This window comes from Saccostrea echinata, unplaced genomic scaffold, assembly GCF_033153115.1.
Source record: "Saccostrea echinata isolate AGI-Se365-2 ecotype Australia unplaced genomic scaffold, CSIRO_AGI_Sech_v1 ptg000050l, whole genome shotgun sequence".
NCBI classification, from domain to species: Eukaryota; Metazoa; Mollusca; class Bivalvia; order Ostreida; family Ostreidae; genus Saccostrea; species Saccostrea echinata.
Window position 1 is genome coordinate 427,028 of NW_026889799.1, and position 17,348 is coordinate 444,375.

Genomic DNA, 17,348 nt, shown 5'->3' on the forward strand with positions numbered 1-17,348 from the left:
AAGATGATTGATTTTGTCCTGTGGATGTGTAAAATGGTTTAAAATTTGCATTTCCATGTGGATAGCAAATAGGGGCAGGAAAAAAATGGCCCCTCCCTAACCCATGGGGTCATGATTTGTACAAACTTGAATCTACACTTCTTGGGAATGTTTCCATATTAATCATGCTTTTCTTGTTCTTAAAAAGAAGAATTTTGAAGATTTTTTTTTTCCTTTTAAATCTATAAAACTTTGATCCCTTATTGTGGCCTGACCCTATCCTCGGAGGTCATGATTTGAAAACGAGAAATATGTCCATAGGACATAAATGCCCCGCCGAATGTATATTACTAATGCAACATGAAAATTTGTATGAGTGTATGAAGTTTGATGAGAATATCGTGAACAGTTTCTTTAAAATTGAAACTAAAATCTAAAAAAAATGGATATAGATGATAAATTCTCACAAAATTATGTATAAGTGCATGCTTACATAAAAAATATCTTAGATTGTTTCTTTGAAACTAAGCAAAATACAAATTAAAGAGAAGGGAGGTCAAGGTCACAGGAAAGTGCAAGGTGAAACGTTTTTGATGCAGTTGAATAGCTCTCACTAATACATATCAGCATATGAGGTTTGATAAAAATATCTTGAATGATTTATTTAAAACTGAGCTTAACAGTTATTTGAGAAAACAGAGGTCAAGGTCAAAGGAAAGGTTGAGGTCAAAATGCTGATGCAGTTGAAAAGCTTACATCAGTATGTATTTACTATTAGCAAAGAAGTTCAATAAAAATATCAGAAATGGTTTATTTAAAACATAGATAAGCACTAATTTAAAAAAGTGAGGTCAAGGTCAAAGGAAAAGTCAAGGTCAAAAAAGTTGATGCAATTGATATCTCTCAGCAGTATATATCAGCATATGAAGTTTGATAAATATATCTTGAATTGTTTATTCAAAACTGATCTAGACACTAATTTAAGAAAAGTAAGGTCAAGGTCAAAGGAAAAGTCAAGGTCAAAAATTTTGATGCAGTTGAAAAGCTTACATCAGTATGTATCAGCATATGACGTTTTATTGAAGTCGGACATGACAAACACTATATGCTTCGGCCATATTCATGGCAGGGCATAAAAAACTTGAATCTACACTATATGAGGATGTTTCCATATCAAAATGACTAACAAGCAAATTCAAAGAATTGTGGTCCCCTGCTTTCCGTGTCCTAGTGGATGGGATGCCATTATTTATGACATATTGTTTCAAATATGCAGGCCTTATCATATGTCATTCAAAAGTAATCACCAAAGTTAAAATTTTTGAAAATTAGGTAAAAAAATCATAGCATGCTTGGAAACATCTTGTTACAGGTAATGTACATGTCAAATATAAAAGTCCTATCTCTTCTCAATCAAAAGTTATGAGGAAATATAACATTTTTGAAAAGTAGGTTAAACTTCAAGGTCAATGTCACAGAGTCAAAAGTCATGATATATTTAGAAAGGTCTTGTCACAGGTAATATACATGTATAATATGAACGCCCTATCTTTTCTCTTTCAAAATGATCATTTAAAATAATGTTAAATTTTTTGAAAAGTAGGTCAAACTTCAAGGTCAAGGTCATGGGTTCAAAAATCATGGTATGTTTAGAAAGTTCTTGTAGGTAATGTACATGTGAAATATGAAAGCCCTCTCTCTTATTATTCAGAAGTTATGACCAAGGTTAAATTCATTGTGACAGACGGACAGACTGACAAACGGACAGACTGACAGACAAATGAGATTTAATGTCCCCTAGGTCCCTTTTGTGAAAACGGACGACAATAATGCCCTTGCTGTTCATGAGAAGAAGATATATGATGGAAAAAATCCCCTGCATTTTTCTATGTAAATCATTGGATCCCCATATGTGGCCCCAACCTACCCCAGTGGGTCATAATTTTAACAAATTTGAAGCTACACTGTCTATGTAAAGAAAGTTTCAACTTTTTGGGCCCAGTCAGTGGTTCTTGATAAGACTTTTTTAAAATGATACCACCAAATTTTCATTAATTCTTGATTATCCCCCCTTGAAAGAGGGTGTGACCCTTCACTTGAACAAACTTGAATCCCCTTTACCCGAAGATGCTTTGTGGCAGGGTTGGTTGAAATCGGCCCAGCGGTTCTAGTGAAGAAGACAAAAATGTGAAAAGTTTACAGGCGGACAGATGGATGACAAACAAAATGTGATCAGAAAACCAGAAAAACTCAAGTGAGCTAAAAACTGATGATCACAAGTACTTGGAAAGAGTTACAGTATTTGAAAAGCAGTTTTTTTTTCATGCATTGTTTTCAGAAGCTGAAAAGGTATGACTTGTATCCATGTTGAAAAAACTTCACATTTCAGAAAACAGTATGATTAAAAATAGTTAGTCAAGGTGCTTTGAGTAGCAAAATAAGCTAAACTGGTATAGCTAATTCAACCACAGAGCTTAGTGAATTTTAAAATGCACAACCTTTTCAACTCTTAATCATTCTTAAAATATTTATATCATCACTTCTGATTCAAGGGAGAACAAGAGATATGATCAGAAGTATATCCGTTGACTAATAAACATATACATGTTTATTGTGTTTTTTAAGTCATTAATGTTTGTTTGTTGTTAAATGTCCCTCTTGGGAATTTTTCACTCATACGGAGACACCACCACTTAAAAATAATGAAGATGTACAAGTCGGATTTGAGGTTAACATTCATTTTAGGAATTTTCAACGATTAAGATGTAAAGAGATAACTCCTTCCCCTTGCCCCTTCCCCTTCCAAGACCCCTGTTTGTTCATGTATGCAAACTAGTCTAATACTTTGGTTTGACATAAAAAAAATGTGAATATATACAAATAGTTTAATGGTTCATCTCTTTGAATGATTTTCATTCCTAATTCTAGGAGGGTACATGGGTTGACCCAAATTCATGAATGAAATGTCAAGTAATCTTATCATTGATGCACTTTTATTTAGTTTGATGTAGTCATATTATGAACATTTCCAGTTCATTAAGAGAGTGGGGATGACCTCCAGGGGTTCATAACCTTAAACCATTAAATGTACATGACATAATAACACAAGAAACAAAATTATGTATAGTCAAATGGAAAAGTTTTCTACTATTTAGGAGTCACATGATCATTTGTCATTTCAGGGACAGGGAGTGGCTAGGGAGATTGGAAACCCCCCCCCCCCCCTGGAATTTGCAGAGTTATTTAAATAGGATTATATATACTGATTTACAGAAGCAAATAAAAAATGACTTTGGATGCCCTCCCCCTTTAAAAACATGGACCCCACCATCATTGTTTTTATTTTGTTTGTTTGTTTGTTTGTTTTTTTTGCTCCTCAGGAAATTCTGGGCTGGAATTTTTTTGGACCGAGGTGTGGACCCCCCCCCCCCCCCCCGGGAAAAAAATTCCTGGATCTGTGCCTGTAACTGAATGTAATGTCGACAACGGGAGATAACTCTTCAGAATGTGAAATTCGTCTATTGTGGCATTCGATGATCCACTCTCTACCATCGGCTCATACATTCAGTGTCTGAGAGAGAAATGAATGACAACTCTGCATAGGAGATTGCCGATGATCTTTGATCCTTTTTAAACTTTAACCTAACCATTTGCATTTCGGTTTATTTTACCCCAATCTATACTTAACTTGTACTTACCGACTGTCATAGGTCCTGTCAACTTCATGAAATATAATCCAATTAAAACACAAAATGAATTAATTTCCACTGATATAGATCTACATGTAACACTGCACCATGTCACATGGCATGTGCAATCTAAAAATGATAATGGTAAAACTAGTACTAGTACTGGTAGGGTGACGCAAGCCCAATGTGATGTAGAAATTTTCAAAAAGGTGTTTACATACATGTACAGTACAAGAACAAATTTTAAATTATCATAACAAACGATGTTTTAACATAACTTTGCCATCTAGGCCTATTTCCAAAAACAGGCAAATTGTGTGTGTGTGTGTGTGTGTTGGGGGTGGGGGGGGGGGTGTAAAAAATTGATTGGGTATGGCTTTTCAAGGAGGTTCTTGCCTAATCAAATACTAAAAAAAGTTTGCACATTTTGATAAATTCATCAAAAATGCTTTGTACTAAAATAATATTATTTGTTGTTGAGAAAATAAATTTAAAAAGTTCCAATTATGGGCCAAAATTTATATCCCCCCCCTTTTATCAAAACCTAATTTACATCATTAATTAAATTCTGTTATTTCAGACTGGTAATGAATTAAGTATATGAAATGCGTATAAGAGGTTCATGGGTCACATGGTCACCTGAGCATTTTATGCTCGATTTGACGAATACATGTACTGTGTAAATTATAGAATTATTTGGACTTTTTCCTTGGTAAGCCCAATATGAAGGAGTGTGCATTTAGAGGCAAACACCTTAGTGCGGGTATTACTGTCTCATGACAGCATCTAGTAAATGATATTGGTTTTTATCAACTAAAGACATCATTTGCTGGGTTAATGAATGAAAGAGTATTGGATAAATAAAATTATGTCGAATTATGATCTTATTTGCGCTACACATCATAAAAATCTAAAATATTTTTCTTTAAAATTCAGATCCCCAAAAAGAGATCGAGGACAAGCTCCGGTGACTTGCAGACACCTAAAGGTCATGATCCATCAACATCTACAGACAAATCATTGAATTCATTTGTTGAGAATGATAATGAATCTTCAAACGACCTCAGAGATGATTATTATGATGACCAAGATTACGATTACGATGACTACAATGAAGATGACGCTGATGAAGAGGAAAATGATGATAGTGATGATGGTGATGATGATGACTATCTTGGTACATATAAAATTAAAGTCATGTTCAAACTCATAATTTAAAAGGAATTAACTAGAATATCTGCATATATTTTTTGATTAAAAATGCATATTAAGTTTAATTCAAGGAAATTTCAAGAAAACGATAATCTGATAGAATTCAAATCCTTTCGTCCACTCACGTACATCCTACACAAGACAAGAGGTTGATACCGTACCCTTCTAACCTTTTTGCTCAGAATTCTCGCATTCACTTTTGTAAAGCGAAATGTAGGTTGCTTTTGAAATAAAAAGTTATATATATATATATATATATATATATATATATAGAGAGAGAGAGAGAGAGAGAGAGAGAGAGAGAGAGGATATTCAATGTTTTGTAGATGAATATGGAATTTATTTCATAAGTGGGACAGGATTTTTTTTTATATTTACACGAGTGCGAAGCACGAGTGAAAATATCAAAAAATCTTGTCTCACGAGTGAAATAAATTCCATATTCATCAACAAAACATTGCATTTTCTGTTTGTTACATTTTCTTTGATTTTCCCTTTGCCTCTGTCTTTTCTTAACACAGTGTTTTAGGCTTGACATCATAGTTGAGCGGTTGAAACGTCATAGCTTACAGTGTAGCAGTTGTGAGATTAAAAACATTACATAGCATGGATTTTAGCAATATATTTGGGAAGAAATTGGCAGTTTTAGCTCTATCAAGATGGTTAATTACTATCTCTATCTTATGGCAGGCCAGAAATTATTTTGACTTACTTTGATATCCTTTCACACTGTGAGAGAATATCATTTTGGTATCATTTCACACTGTGAGAGAACATCACTTTAATTCAATACATAAATCACAGTATTTCACTATTGAAAATGTAATATATATATATATATATATATATATATATATATATATATATATATATATATATATATATATATATATATATATATATATATATATATATATATATATATATATATATATATATATATATATATATATATATATTATTCTTGATATAGTTTGCAATAGTGTTTATCACTTTTTATTGCCGAGAACTTCATTTTTGCGTAATAAGGCGAGACCGTCTGCTCGCGAAAATTTCATTCTCATGTATATTTTCATTAGTATAGATTATATACAACAATGTCCAGAATTTGTGAAATTTTGTCCCGCTTATATATACCAAATAACTTTCTCGCGAAAATAAACTGTCACTAAAATTTGGTGATCTACAGTACAGACAAAAATGAATAGTGATGATAACAATAACAACGTACATGAAACTTCGTTCTTGTGATTTCAAGTCAACGTCACAACTTGGCACAAAAATGTTTTATGGCTTTGATCACTGTTCGTTTTCATAATTATTTTTATTGTAGGAAATAACAGCGAATTTGAAAATGATTTCAATAATGACGAACTTTACGACCATGATGATGACGACAATGAAGGCGATGATGATGATGATGATGATGATGATGATGATGGTGATAACGAAGAAGATTATAACGGTAGATCTTTAAGAGAGCATGTCAGTAAGCATTGAGCTTTCTATGGAAAGTCAAAAATATGATTTTTTTTAAAAACAGTGTGTTTGGATTATTTCTGTCACAAATAACATGAAAAATACAAAATTAATGATTTCAACCATAATCACTTAGTCGTATCCAAGGAAAAACATTTCCTTAGTTACCAGAACAATTTTTCACATTCAAAACGGGCAAATACTGACATAATTAAATGTATTTTTCACACAAATGTTCTCAAAAAATGGTTTGAAACTACCCATTTTTTAAAGATGACTAAATTGATAGTTCTACTTTGCCTGATTAAATTGGATTAAGTTCTTCCGTTACGTTGCTATGGCAATGGGAAAAAGCGACAAGTTTAGCATTGAAAAAATAGCTGAATTTAAGACATTTTTAAAAGGCATTTGACAAAAATCCGTACAACTGCTTGTAAACTCTATAATGAAATTTTGTAACTGTTTGAGTATACAAAAAAATTAAAAAATAAAATTGGGTAGACTTTCAAAAACATTGTTGCCATGGAGATTCAAAAATATGCAAATTTGGGCATTTTAAGATGATTCCTGTTAACAATTCAGATTACTAGAAGTAATTTGTCCTTTCAGAAACAAGATATCCTTATTCCACATGGGTGCAGTTGTAACAGGAAATGAGTCATTCACTACTATGACCTTCTCCTCACTTTGACCTTTGACCCCAAGGTCAAATATTCTGTATTATATATTCTATGTCTAATAATTTCTTATCTAAATCTACATGGTTCTTGATATTTTCAACCTTGCTCCAAATATTTCATACATTGATGCACAGTGTATACTGTTAGACAATTAAAGAAGATAAATTCATGCTCTACTGTTGACCTTGACCCCAATGGCAAGGTCAGTTAATTAATTGAGGTCAAAGTTAAAAATTTTATCTGTTATGATCTGTTCTTGAAATACATGTATTTGAAACATGTGCAAAGTAATGCATCATGAACAACCTTCATTCAACACTAAATAATGATGCTTCAACATCAATAAAGATTAAAATGACCTTAATGTTCCCTAAAATTTTCCTCCACTGAACTATGTAAAATTTTAGTCCCATCCATACCTAGAGGTTGACAATCTGATGGAAAAAACTAAAATCTAAATAACTTGGGAATCTTTGCAAATTAATTGATATGATTTAGTTTGGTTTTGCTATTCTTGAAAAGAATATCTGAAAATGTGTACATGTATTCTCATTTAGTCTCCATTTTAGCCTCTTCTTAGCCCCTGGGATCACAATTAGTACACAATGACATCTGCACTACCTGAGAATTCCTTGCATAATATGACAAATCCTGGCTTCGCTGTTTTTATTTTTTGCCTATATACTTTGATTCCCTGTTGTGGTTTCACCCTAAAACCAATGGCCATTATTTGATATATCAGGAAGCTTTCACATCATCTTTTTTCTTAAGATTTATGCAAATATAAATGACCCCACCCTATTTTTGGCTTTCCCTGATTATCTCTTCTTGGGAAGGAGCTCGGCCACTTATTTGAACGAACTTGAAATAAACCCCTTTACTGAAGGATATTCAGTGTCAAGCATGGTCCAATGGTATTTTCAGTAAATTTAAAGATGAAAATGCAGAAGTGTTTAAGATGATGAAAACAACAACACAAATTTTTTAACAGAAAAGCCCATTAAGTACAGCTATGGTTAATGCCCCTTTAAAAATTTCTCCTTCAATAGTTCCATAAATACACTACTGAAAGCAATTACAGGAGAAATCCAATGAAAAAAATCTATTTTATTTCCCCCCCTCTGCTTATATCATTCAAACCTCTTAATTCACATCAGATTGAACTAAAGTCAATGTTTATTTAGACTAAAAATGATTCAACAAAAATTAATTTGACCACATTCATTAAAAACATCCTTAGAGTTCAGCCTAACCCCCCCCCCCCAACCCCCCCCCTTTTTTTTTTTAAATAAATGAAAAAAATATAATTTGACCCTTTTGTAAAACCGTCAATTTTCTCTTTAAGGAGGAGGTTTCTGTAAAGTACATGAATAATGCTTCAACCTTTGACAACTAGTCCTTAAGAAAATAAATAAAATCAGAATGTTCTTCCAAGTCCCCAATTTTAACTTGGAAAATCTTAAGAACCAAAAATAGAATTTTAGTGGCTACTTATTCTTGCAAGTCCCATTTCCTAATAGCTCAAAAATACAAAAAGAATTTTCATAATTTTTCAAAAGTCATTACATTAGATCATTTAATATTCAGTTTATACACACATGAGGCTCAAAAACAATACAAAAAGTCCAAGCAAGTCCAAGTTTTGCCTGTGATTTGGGCACGTATTAACTGTCTATATCATCAAAAAAATACATAACACGTGCAATCCTCCATTCCTTCAAATTCAATTCTGGGGATTACTTGTATGTGGTTATTAGACAGATATCTGATTTGGAACATTGTAAAACAAGATTAAACTTTAATAATGGTTCCGATCAAGATGTATTTCCTCCAGTGGCTTCTTTAAAGGATCAGGGTGTCATCTTCAGCTATCTATGATAGCTGTAAAAATAACAAAAGTTTATGTATTACTACTGAATAAGTGATACAGTAGTAGATTAACACACATGTACATCCTATCTTCTGTAAAGGTTGCATTTATGATATACATGTATGAATGTATAATTTCCACCATGCTAGTCAATGTTAATATTTACATGTAGCATGAACCAGTTACATATATGCAGACAAGGGAACAATTCAGATATATGAACAAGCTGCAAAATATACATAGGAGTTCTGGATTCTGGAGTGGGGGTGGGGTGGGGTCAATTTTCATAGACAAACATCACTTAATTCCTCCTTCATATGTATGACTCTCTTTTGACCAAATAATGAGGTCTGGTTTCCTGAAGATGGAGAAGTGGTATGATAATTTTATTGATTACTCTAGTATATACATTTTATAAACTTGGGAATTGTACCCAATAATTCATATATATTTTTTTCAATTCATAAGTTTTATTCACACTTTTACATAATTATATTAACACTCAGACATATGTTGATTTATAAACTACCTACACATTTTCTATCATACTTCCTTTCATATAGATTCAACAGAATCCATTGTTTTCTGTAGAATAACTTTTCATTGTGTCAAGATATATTATTATTTCATCCAAACTTAAAGGTAAATAAATTCGATGCTATTTTTCAACATTGAATTGGTATCAGTACCATTCCCAATCCATTTTGGCAATTGGTAGGAAAAAAAAACCCTGATTTGACATGTTTGTTGCATTGATTGTATGGAAGATGCAGGAGAAAAAAATTTGATTTGAACAAAGTTTTAGTTTTAATGTGAAATAATATAAACTCTGATTTATAAAAGAGGAAGGGGTGAGTAAGAATGACTTTTTTGTGTGGTTAGGGACTTTAGTCTTACCTGCAGTGTGACCCTATGACCTCTTTATACACTATATATATTCACAAACATCATAGACATATCTCTAATTATTTTAAATATCACTATAGCATTTATATATCCTTAGTTGCATTAAGAGTAATCTAACAACTGCTGAATTAAACATTAGTGGTCATATATCAGGTTGCTCACAAGCTGTAGGTATGTTGCATCACTTATGCAGTCAGTGTTTGTATCACATCATGGGAAAGAGAAATGAATCTGTGAGTACCTTCCTAATCTTTAATTTTGTTTTAAAAAGATAAACTTGTCAAAAGTTTACCCAAAAATGTACATGAAAAAAAATTCAACATACCACCATCTGTTTTTGTCCAACTACTCCAAGTTGGAAGTTTTCCTTTTTCTCCCGCAATTCCTCTATTGTTGTCTGTTTCATTCTTTCTGACCTCCTTTGCTAGAGAGCTCTTGCAAGGGAGGTAATCCAATCATTTTTCAACAGTGTTTTACAACATTTCATTCAGATATTTTTCTGAAAGTCTTGATTGTCTACCCAATTTTATTTATTTAATTTATTGAACAGAGTATTCTCCTTCTACAGATATATGTAGAATTTTCTAAAGTTGTCTGGATTTTGCAAACTACGTAGCTCTTCATGCAATATAATTCTATAGGTAAAATCTAATAAAAATCAATTACAAAATAAATTTTCCTTATAAAACAGAAAAATGTATTTCAAAGCACTTTATGACCCACATTATAAAATTATACATGGAGTTTGGATGTAAAATACATGAATTATAACAGGACAAGGCAGTTCAAGTATTTCTGTAATAAAATATAGCAAAGTCCCTGGTTGCCATGGAAACAAGAGGTCATATGCCTGGGTAGGTATGTTTTTTTGAAAGACTATTCATATGCATCATGTTCACAAAATTTGAGCTAGAAATAATTTTTTCCACTTTCCATGTTTATATAGCATGAAGCTCAATGCTTAGTGACATGCTCTCTTAAATCCTGTCAAACCTCTTTTAAAATTAATGAACTCCAACATCAACATCTTTTCTCTGTGAAGCAAATGTATTTAAAGAGGTTCGATCCTGAGCTTTTGGTCATAGGACCAAAAGACTTGTGACAAGGCTTTAAACGAGACTGTTATCCTTGGTTAATCAACTTGTTTGTGAAGAGATTGCCTCAATTTAGAAATTGTTCATGCATGGAGCATACTCTTGCGTATGGAATCAACAATTATTCTCTTTCGAAGTATTAACGGTACAGTTAAGTTTGGATTCCTATTTTTTCTATGCATATGCAGGCTGCATACAGAGTTTTTTGTGCACTGCAATGTAAAATTCTGGTCCCAAATTATTTATTAAATTAATTGTCATGAATTTTTGCATCATAGTGTGACAAATACAATTAATATATATTGTGAAAGTTCAGAAAAAAAGCTCCAATGTAAGCTTGGAATTTACATTATATTTGTAATATCTAAAAATTTACATCATAGAACCCCACTTTTAATTTTCTTTTCGGAATGTATAAGAAAATTGTATTTTAACCATTCTGGTTAATTTCAGTATAACCTTTACAATTTAAATTTTTTTTATTGCTTGTTAAATTTTAAAAGCCTGAAAAAAGAAATTTTTGAGTGCAGAAAGGTCAAATAAGTGACTATGAGAAGTACTTTGAAACGTTTTAAGTGTCACAAATTAAATATGTTTATTCTAGACAAAATATGACTGTATTTAATCCTATGATTTTATTTGAATAAGAAAATATTGGAGGAAAAATTGATTGATGTGTTAGACGCAAAATGGTCATATGAAATGCCTTTAACGCCAAAAGAAGCATATTGACCCACTTTGTTTGCTTTTATTTTTAATTAAGCCCTTTATGTGGATACTAAAATTATACGTGATGAAAAAAAAAATCCAACTACTTTTGAAAGCATGATAAACCTTTTTAATATAATTCAAAGAGTTGTTAAAAAGGTAAAAGCAAGATACTGTCATGTGGGCTTTCATTTGTGTCTTGAAAATACCCAATTACTGCATATGATTCAGTAAATAGAATAGTCCTGTTCTCAATTCACCTTTTTATAGGATTTTTGGTTTGATCATTGTTATCGCCTTTTTTAAATATTCCTTTTTTTTAATATTCATTATGACAGATAAGTTGATGCTATAGAGCTTTCAATAATCTCGTTTAAAATTGGCATTTCTCATTTTTCTACGATCGTTATAAAGACTTTGTTTGCAAATACACTCTATCATTGGGTTGTTGTTTGACTGACATATTCCCAATCAGTCTATAGGTCATTGTTTTATACCATTTTTACAACAGGGCTCACGGCGGGTGTAACCAGTCGACAGGGGATGCTTAGGCCTCTGCAGCACCTGTTTCCACCTCTGGGATTTTCAGTGTCAAAGAATCGTATTATTTTCTCTGTTTATGACTTAAATCTTTATTCGTTATCTACACCTTTTTCATTGTAGGAAATAACAGCGAATTTGATAATGATGTCGACTATCATCTTTTAGAACACAACGACGAAGACTACGACTACGACAATGATGATGATGATGATGATGATGATAATAATAATATGTATATGGAGGAATATTACGGTATGTTACATTTATATTACGCGGTATATTACATTTAAATCTTGTCCTAACTTCTATAGCAGATAAACTATGATAAGCAAGGGGCGCCTTTACCAAAATTGTGAAATTTGTGGCCCCATGCAGGGTGAGGGGTTTTGATGAAGGGGGTGCTTTGTTGATCATATTAAGAAAATGCATTATTTCTTTGAAACGTTTCTCTTCTCCTGGGTATTAAGCAAAGAAGCGCATTTTTATAATCAGCAAGTATGCCTCTTTCAAAAGTATAAAATTCATAGCCCCTGGGTCAGAATTTATGGTGTTGAGGCGAGGCTCTATCGATAATATTATGAAAGTGCACAAATTCTTCTGTTCGTGGATATTTAATGGATATGCTAAATGCATGGTTATGATGAACAGAAGTGCATCTTTCAAATTTGTGATTTTCATGGGGCTCTAGTATTAAGGCAGGGCTCTTCATACTGTATAGTGAGTTTCCTTGGCGGGTGTAAAATTTGGCGTTTTGCTTGCTCAAATGTTTGCCAATGATTTCAGTGTAATTTATTGAAGTGGACACAGGGTTCGTTCCAGTACTTTGGAAAAGAACACTAAAAAGAATATTGATTATTAAGGGATTATAATTTTAGCGGGATACTACCAAAATGCTAAAATAAGCCAAATTAGCTTCCCTCTAAAATAATCTGCTGTACGGTTTTATGATAGTGAAAATGCATGAATTTTTTAAAGATCATACGAACACAGGTATGAAAGATTGCCAAATTACATTTAGTAAAACAAATTGCCTTTGCTTAACTGAGAAATGAAGGCTTAAACTTGTGCACTTGATAATTTGTTATCGGTTTATCGTTTTGAGGTTATATGACGTCACAAAGACCCATTGATTTAAATAACGCATTAGATTTAGTGTAATTTTAACGTATTTTATTGAGTTAATTTTAGCCATTTTTGTGGATATAAATGTGATTATGTTAACAGATGAGTTATTTGATTCTATAGTGTAATCGACTCTGTTGAAATTAGTCGTTAATGAGGTTCGCTCCTGAGCTTTTGAGCAGATTTTTATTTTGACCTATATTTAAAAAGATTCTGCATTATGTTTTAATTCTTACAATAAATTTGGATTCTACAATGCCAATTTAATTATATTCAGTTAAAACTCCATGATTAAATTCCATACCAAAAGCATTAACTGATGAATTATATTTTGTGGTGGAAAGTTTGTTTTTTTTTTTAGAAGAAAATGATCATTTTTTTTTCTCTTTCGAAGTTTTTAAAGTATGTTAAGTTTGGATTCCTATTTTTACATGCACTCTGCACACAGTTATTATGTGCAGTGAAGTGTTTTATACTGGTCCTAAATTGTACAGTAAATAAACTGTCATGAATTCTATCATCATATTTGATAAATATAGCAAATGTATTGTGAAAATCAAGAAAAAAATAGCACTAATTTAAGCTTAAAATTAGCATTATTTTAGTAATATCTAAAAATTAACATCACAGACCCCCACTTTCAATTTTCTTTTCTGAATGTATGATACTTTTAACCGTTCTTTTTAAATTCATTAAAATGTCATTACTTTCAAATGATTTTTTTTTTTTTTGCTTGTTAAATTTTTAATGCCAGAAAAATGAATTTTTTTTAGTGCAAAAAGGTCAAATAATTAAACATGCGGAGTAATTTGAATTTCTTTTCATTCTCCCAAATTTTAATGTGTCTATTCAATATGAATTAAGACTGTGTTTGTTCCCATAATTTATTTGAATAGAAAATATTGGAGGAAAAACTTTAAAAATTGATTTATGTGTAAGACGTACAGTGCAAAAAGGTCAAACTAAATGCTCTGTAGTGCCAAAGGATGCGCATTGACTCCCAATTTTTGTTTTGATTTTTAATTAAGCTATGTGTATAAATTCTAAAAATATACTTGATAAAAAATTCTCATTACTTTTGATGGCAGGATCCATCCTCCTTAATTTGGCACAACAATTGAAATCGGGTGCTTTTCTACGTAGGATGATCCTGATGAATACCCCATGGAAATCAAGATCCCCCCACTTACTATGATAACTTATTTTAAATTAATACTTTAGAAACAAAATTATTCTTATTCCTGTTTGATACATATATAATACACACCAAAAGGATTTCAGAGTCTTTAATTGTTTATTTCGACAGGGACGTATATGATTTGGTTATGATGATGGTTATAACGATTACGGTTATGATGAGCAAGGGTGCCGTTTTTTAAAGTTATGAAAATAATAGACCCTGAGTTAGGGGTTTGGTGTTAGAGCAGAGTTCTGTTGAATATAGAGTGAAAATGCATTGTTTCATCGAGAATTTATAACGAGGCATTGTTGTACATTTGTATATGCTTTAAGTGAAGAAAAGTCATACGTTTTGATATTTTTTTATGTTGTGGTACTGACTAGAAAAAATGATGACTAAATTTTCTAAAAGTTCCTCGGAGTTTCTGAAAATCACATCTGATTTACACCACTTCTAGAATTTGCTGTAGCACAGTACGTCTGAAGTTACAACTTGACAAAGATTAATATTTTTGTAAGGAGTAAAGACAGGGGCTTGGTACAGTATTGTTGGACACGGCAATGCATCTTTGTACGGGCTTTTATGATGTTTAGTAATCCAGTATAAAGTGTAACACATACGTGTAATTAATTTGAATCATTTTACATAATTATACATTTGTTTAAATTACAGAAGGGAAAAATGTAATATTATTTTAGTCTTTATCAAGACATAAACGTTTGAAAATAATGAACATAAAATTATTCTTTTTCTTAAAACCTTTATCAAATCATTGATATTTTGAGAAATATATTACAGACCCTAAAACGTGCTACTACACCACTTGCACGGTTCGGTTCGTTTCGTTTTGTGCACGGTACGGTACGCTTCTTGCACGGTACGGTTCGTTTTGTGTACGGTACGGTTCGCTTTGTGCACGGTACGGTACGCTTCTTTCACGGAACGGTTCGTTTTGTGAACGGTACGCTTTGGTGAACGGTATGTAAATTACGTGGGCGGAGCCTGTACGCTTTTGTTTATGATTGGCTACTTCATAAAGTCGTTTATTTCTTTATTGTAATCTCTTTATTTTATACAAATGGAAGGACAGTGTCGCAAGCATTTTTTGATAAGTTTTCTTTAAGTTAAAACTGTTATAAATATTTCCTTTTTACAGCTGTATTTTTGTTATTAAATGTAACTAGTCGTCTTAATAACTGTATCTTTTTTTTAATTTACTTTCTGTATGTACTACTACATGTACTTTCAATTTAAAAATTCGTTGTCTATTTATTATCTTATTTTGTACACCATCGCCTTACGGTTCAATAACTTGGAAATAAATCGAACATATCAACAAACACTGTATAATAAGGATAAAAAAAATTTGGTTGCGTCGTCATAAAGGGCATTTCTGTAATTTTTTTGGTAAAAGAATAAGCGTACATATGTTGTTGTTTTTTTTCCTTTAAATTTTCCTAATTGAATACAATTAATATTTTAAATATTCACTATAACACTTTTAAACAAATGAGATTGATTTTATAAATCCCGCATGCTTTCATTTCGTCTACCATTCTTTTTACGTTCTTGTCACTGTTGCTTCATTAAAAAAAACAAACAAAAAATTTTCTCTTGACCGAATGATCAAACAAACAATAAAAAATAAGTTACTTTTTTTATTTGCGAGGAATTGTTATTATTTTTTTTTACATACTGTAGATTTCTTAGGTGTTTGGTTCACTAGGAAAAATACATTGAAAAGTGATCGGTAGAAGTGCACACAATTAGGTGCAAAATATTACTTTATTTTTGTGCGCGTAATTGTTTTCATTTTTGCATAAATTTTCCATCAATGTGTAAAAACGCTTTTTAAAGGGAAGTTACAATCAAGAAAATGATTAAGACGGCTACAATTCCATCTACAATGTATAAATGTATATAATATATATTGACTGCAAAAACAGATTTCCGAAATAAATAATGTCAAAATGTTAGAAATGAATAGTCCGTTTTCAATTACCTTGAAAATAAATAATATGCAGCCATGCATGTCCTCAAAAACTTTTGAAAATGAATAATTTGTCCATGTTGGGTGCTACCCCCCCCCCCCCTTTTTTTTTGTTTCCTTGTCAAACTCAAACTTTTTTTTTATTGAAGATCTTGACGCGTCGGTTGACAATGGTTTTCCTTGGGGTGTCAATTTCAACTGTTACCCTCAAAAAACTTGCACTATTTATATAATATACATCGCTTTTATTTATTTTTTTTCTAGTGATTGAGAGGCGTTTGCATTTTAACATGCCCGCTTTCAAATTGATAATTTAGTTCGTAATATTTTGCATTTTAACATGCCCGCTTTCAAATTGATAATTTAGTTCGTAATTTTTTGTTGTTGAAATTTTGTTGTTATTGTTGTTGCTAAATCTGTAATCATTTTTCCCTAAAACTATTAATTGCATGAATAAAAAAAAAATATTTTAAGGGCTTCGTTTCGGAAAAAAGCACAGAATCCTAATGCATTTTTCAATGTGTCTTGGTTTCCGAGAACGTTCATAGAAACAAGAATAGGATAGATAAAAGCTATAGAAATAAAAGAAGAAGTATTTAATTCACTTTTATTTATTATAAATTGTACATGAAAATATTACGATGCTGCATTTAATATGAAAAAAAGTTAGTCAAGCACAACCCGATCATGCATTGCAAATAAGGAATCGCTTCACACTCTGTCGAGTTGTTTTAAAGTCGTAACTAGTTTCCTTATATTAACAGATGTAAGTCCAGATGCATGGTACTTAATAATAATATTTTGAATCTCTAAGGTTATTTTCCGTTCTTCTTTAACGGGCGCTGCGTCGAAAGAAATAAAAGAAAATTACTTACTGTGTTTGGTCATCGTAGGAT

The 17,348-nt window shown here is 31.6% G+C and overlaps 1 protein-coding gene and 1 pseudogene across 1 annotated transcript in view; one reads left to right on the forward strand and one right to left on the reverse strand.

Moving 5' to 3' along the window:
• LOC133203329 (uncharacterized) overlaps window positions 1–17,348 on the reverse strand; it is a 139,351-nt pseudogene that overhangs the window by 26,327 nt on the left and 95,676 nt on the right.
• LOC133203344 (uncharacterized) overlaps window positions 1–17,348 on the forward strand; it is a 41,238-nt gene that overhangs the window by 2,664 nt on the left and 21,226 nt on the right. The window contains exons 2-4 of the mRNA XM_061339141.1: window positions 4,605–4,845; window positions 6,214–6,369; window positions 12,281–12,412. Coding sequence (XP_061195125.1) covers window positions 4,605–4,845; window positions 6,214–6,369; window positions 12,281–12,412 — 529 coding nt within the window. The remainder of the gene's footprint in view (window positions 1–4,604; window positions 4,846–6,213; window positions 6,370–12,280; window positions 12,413–17,348) is intronic.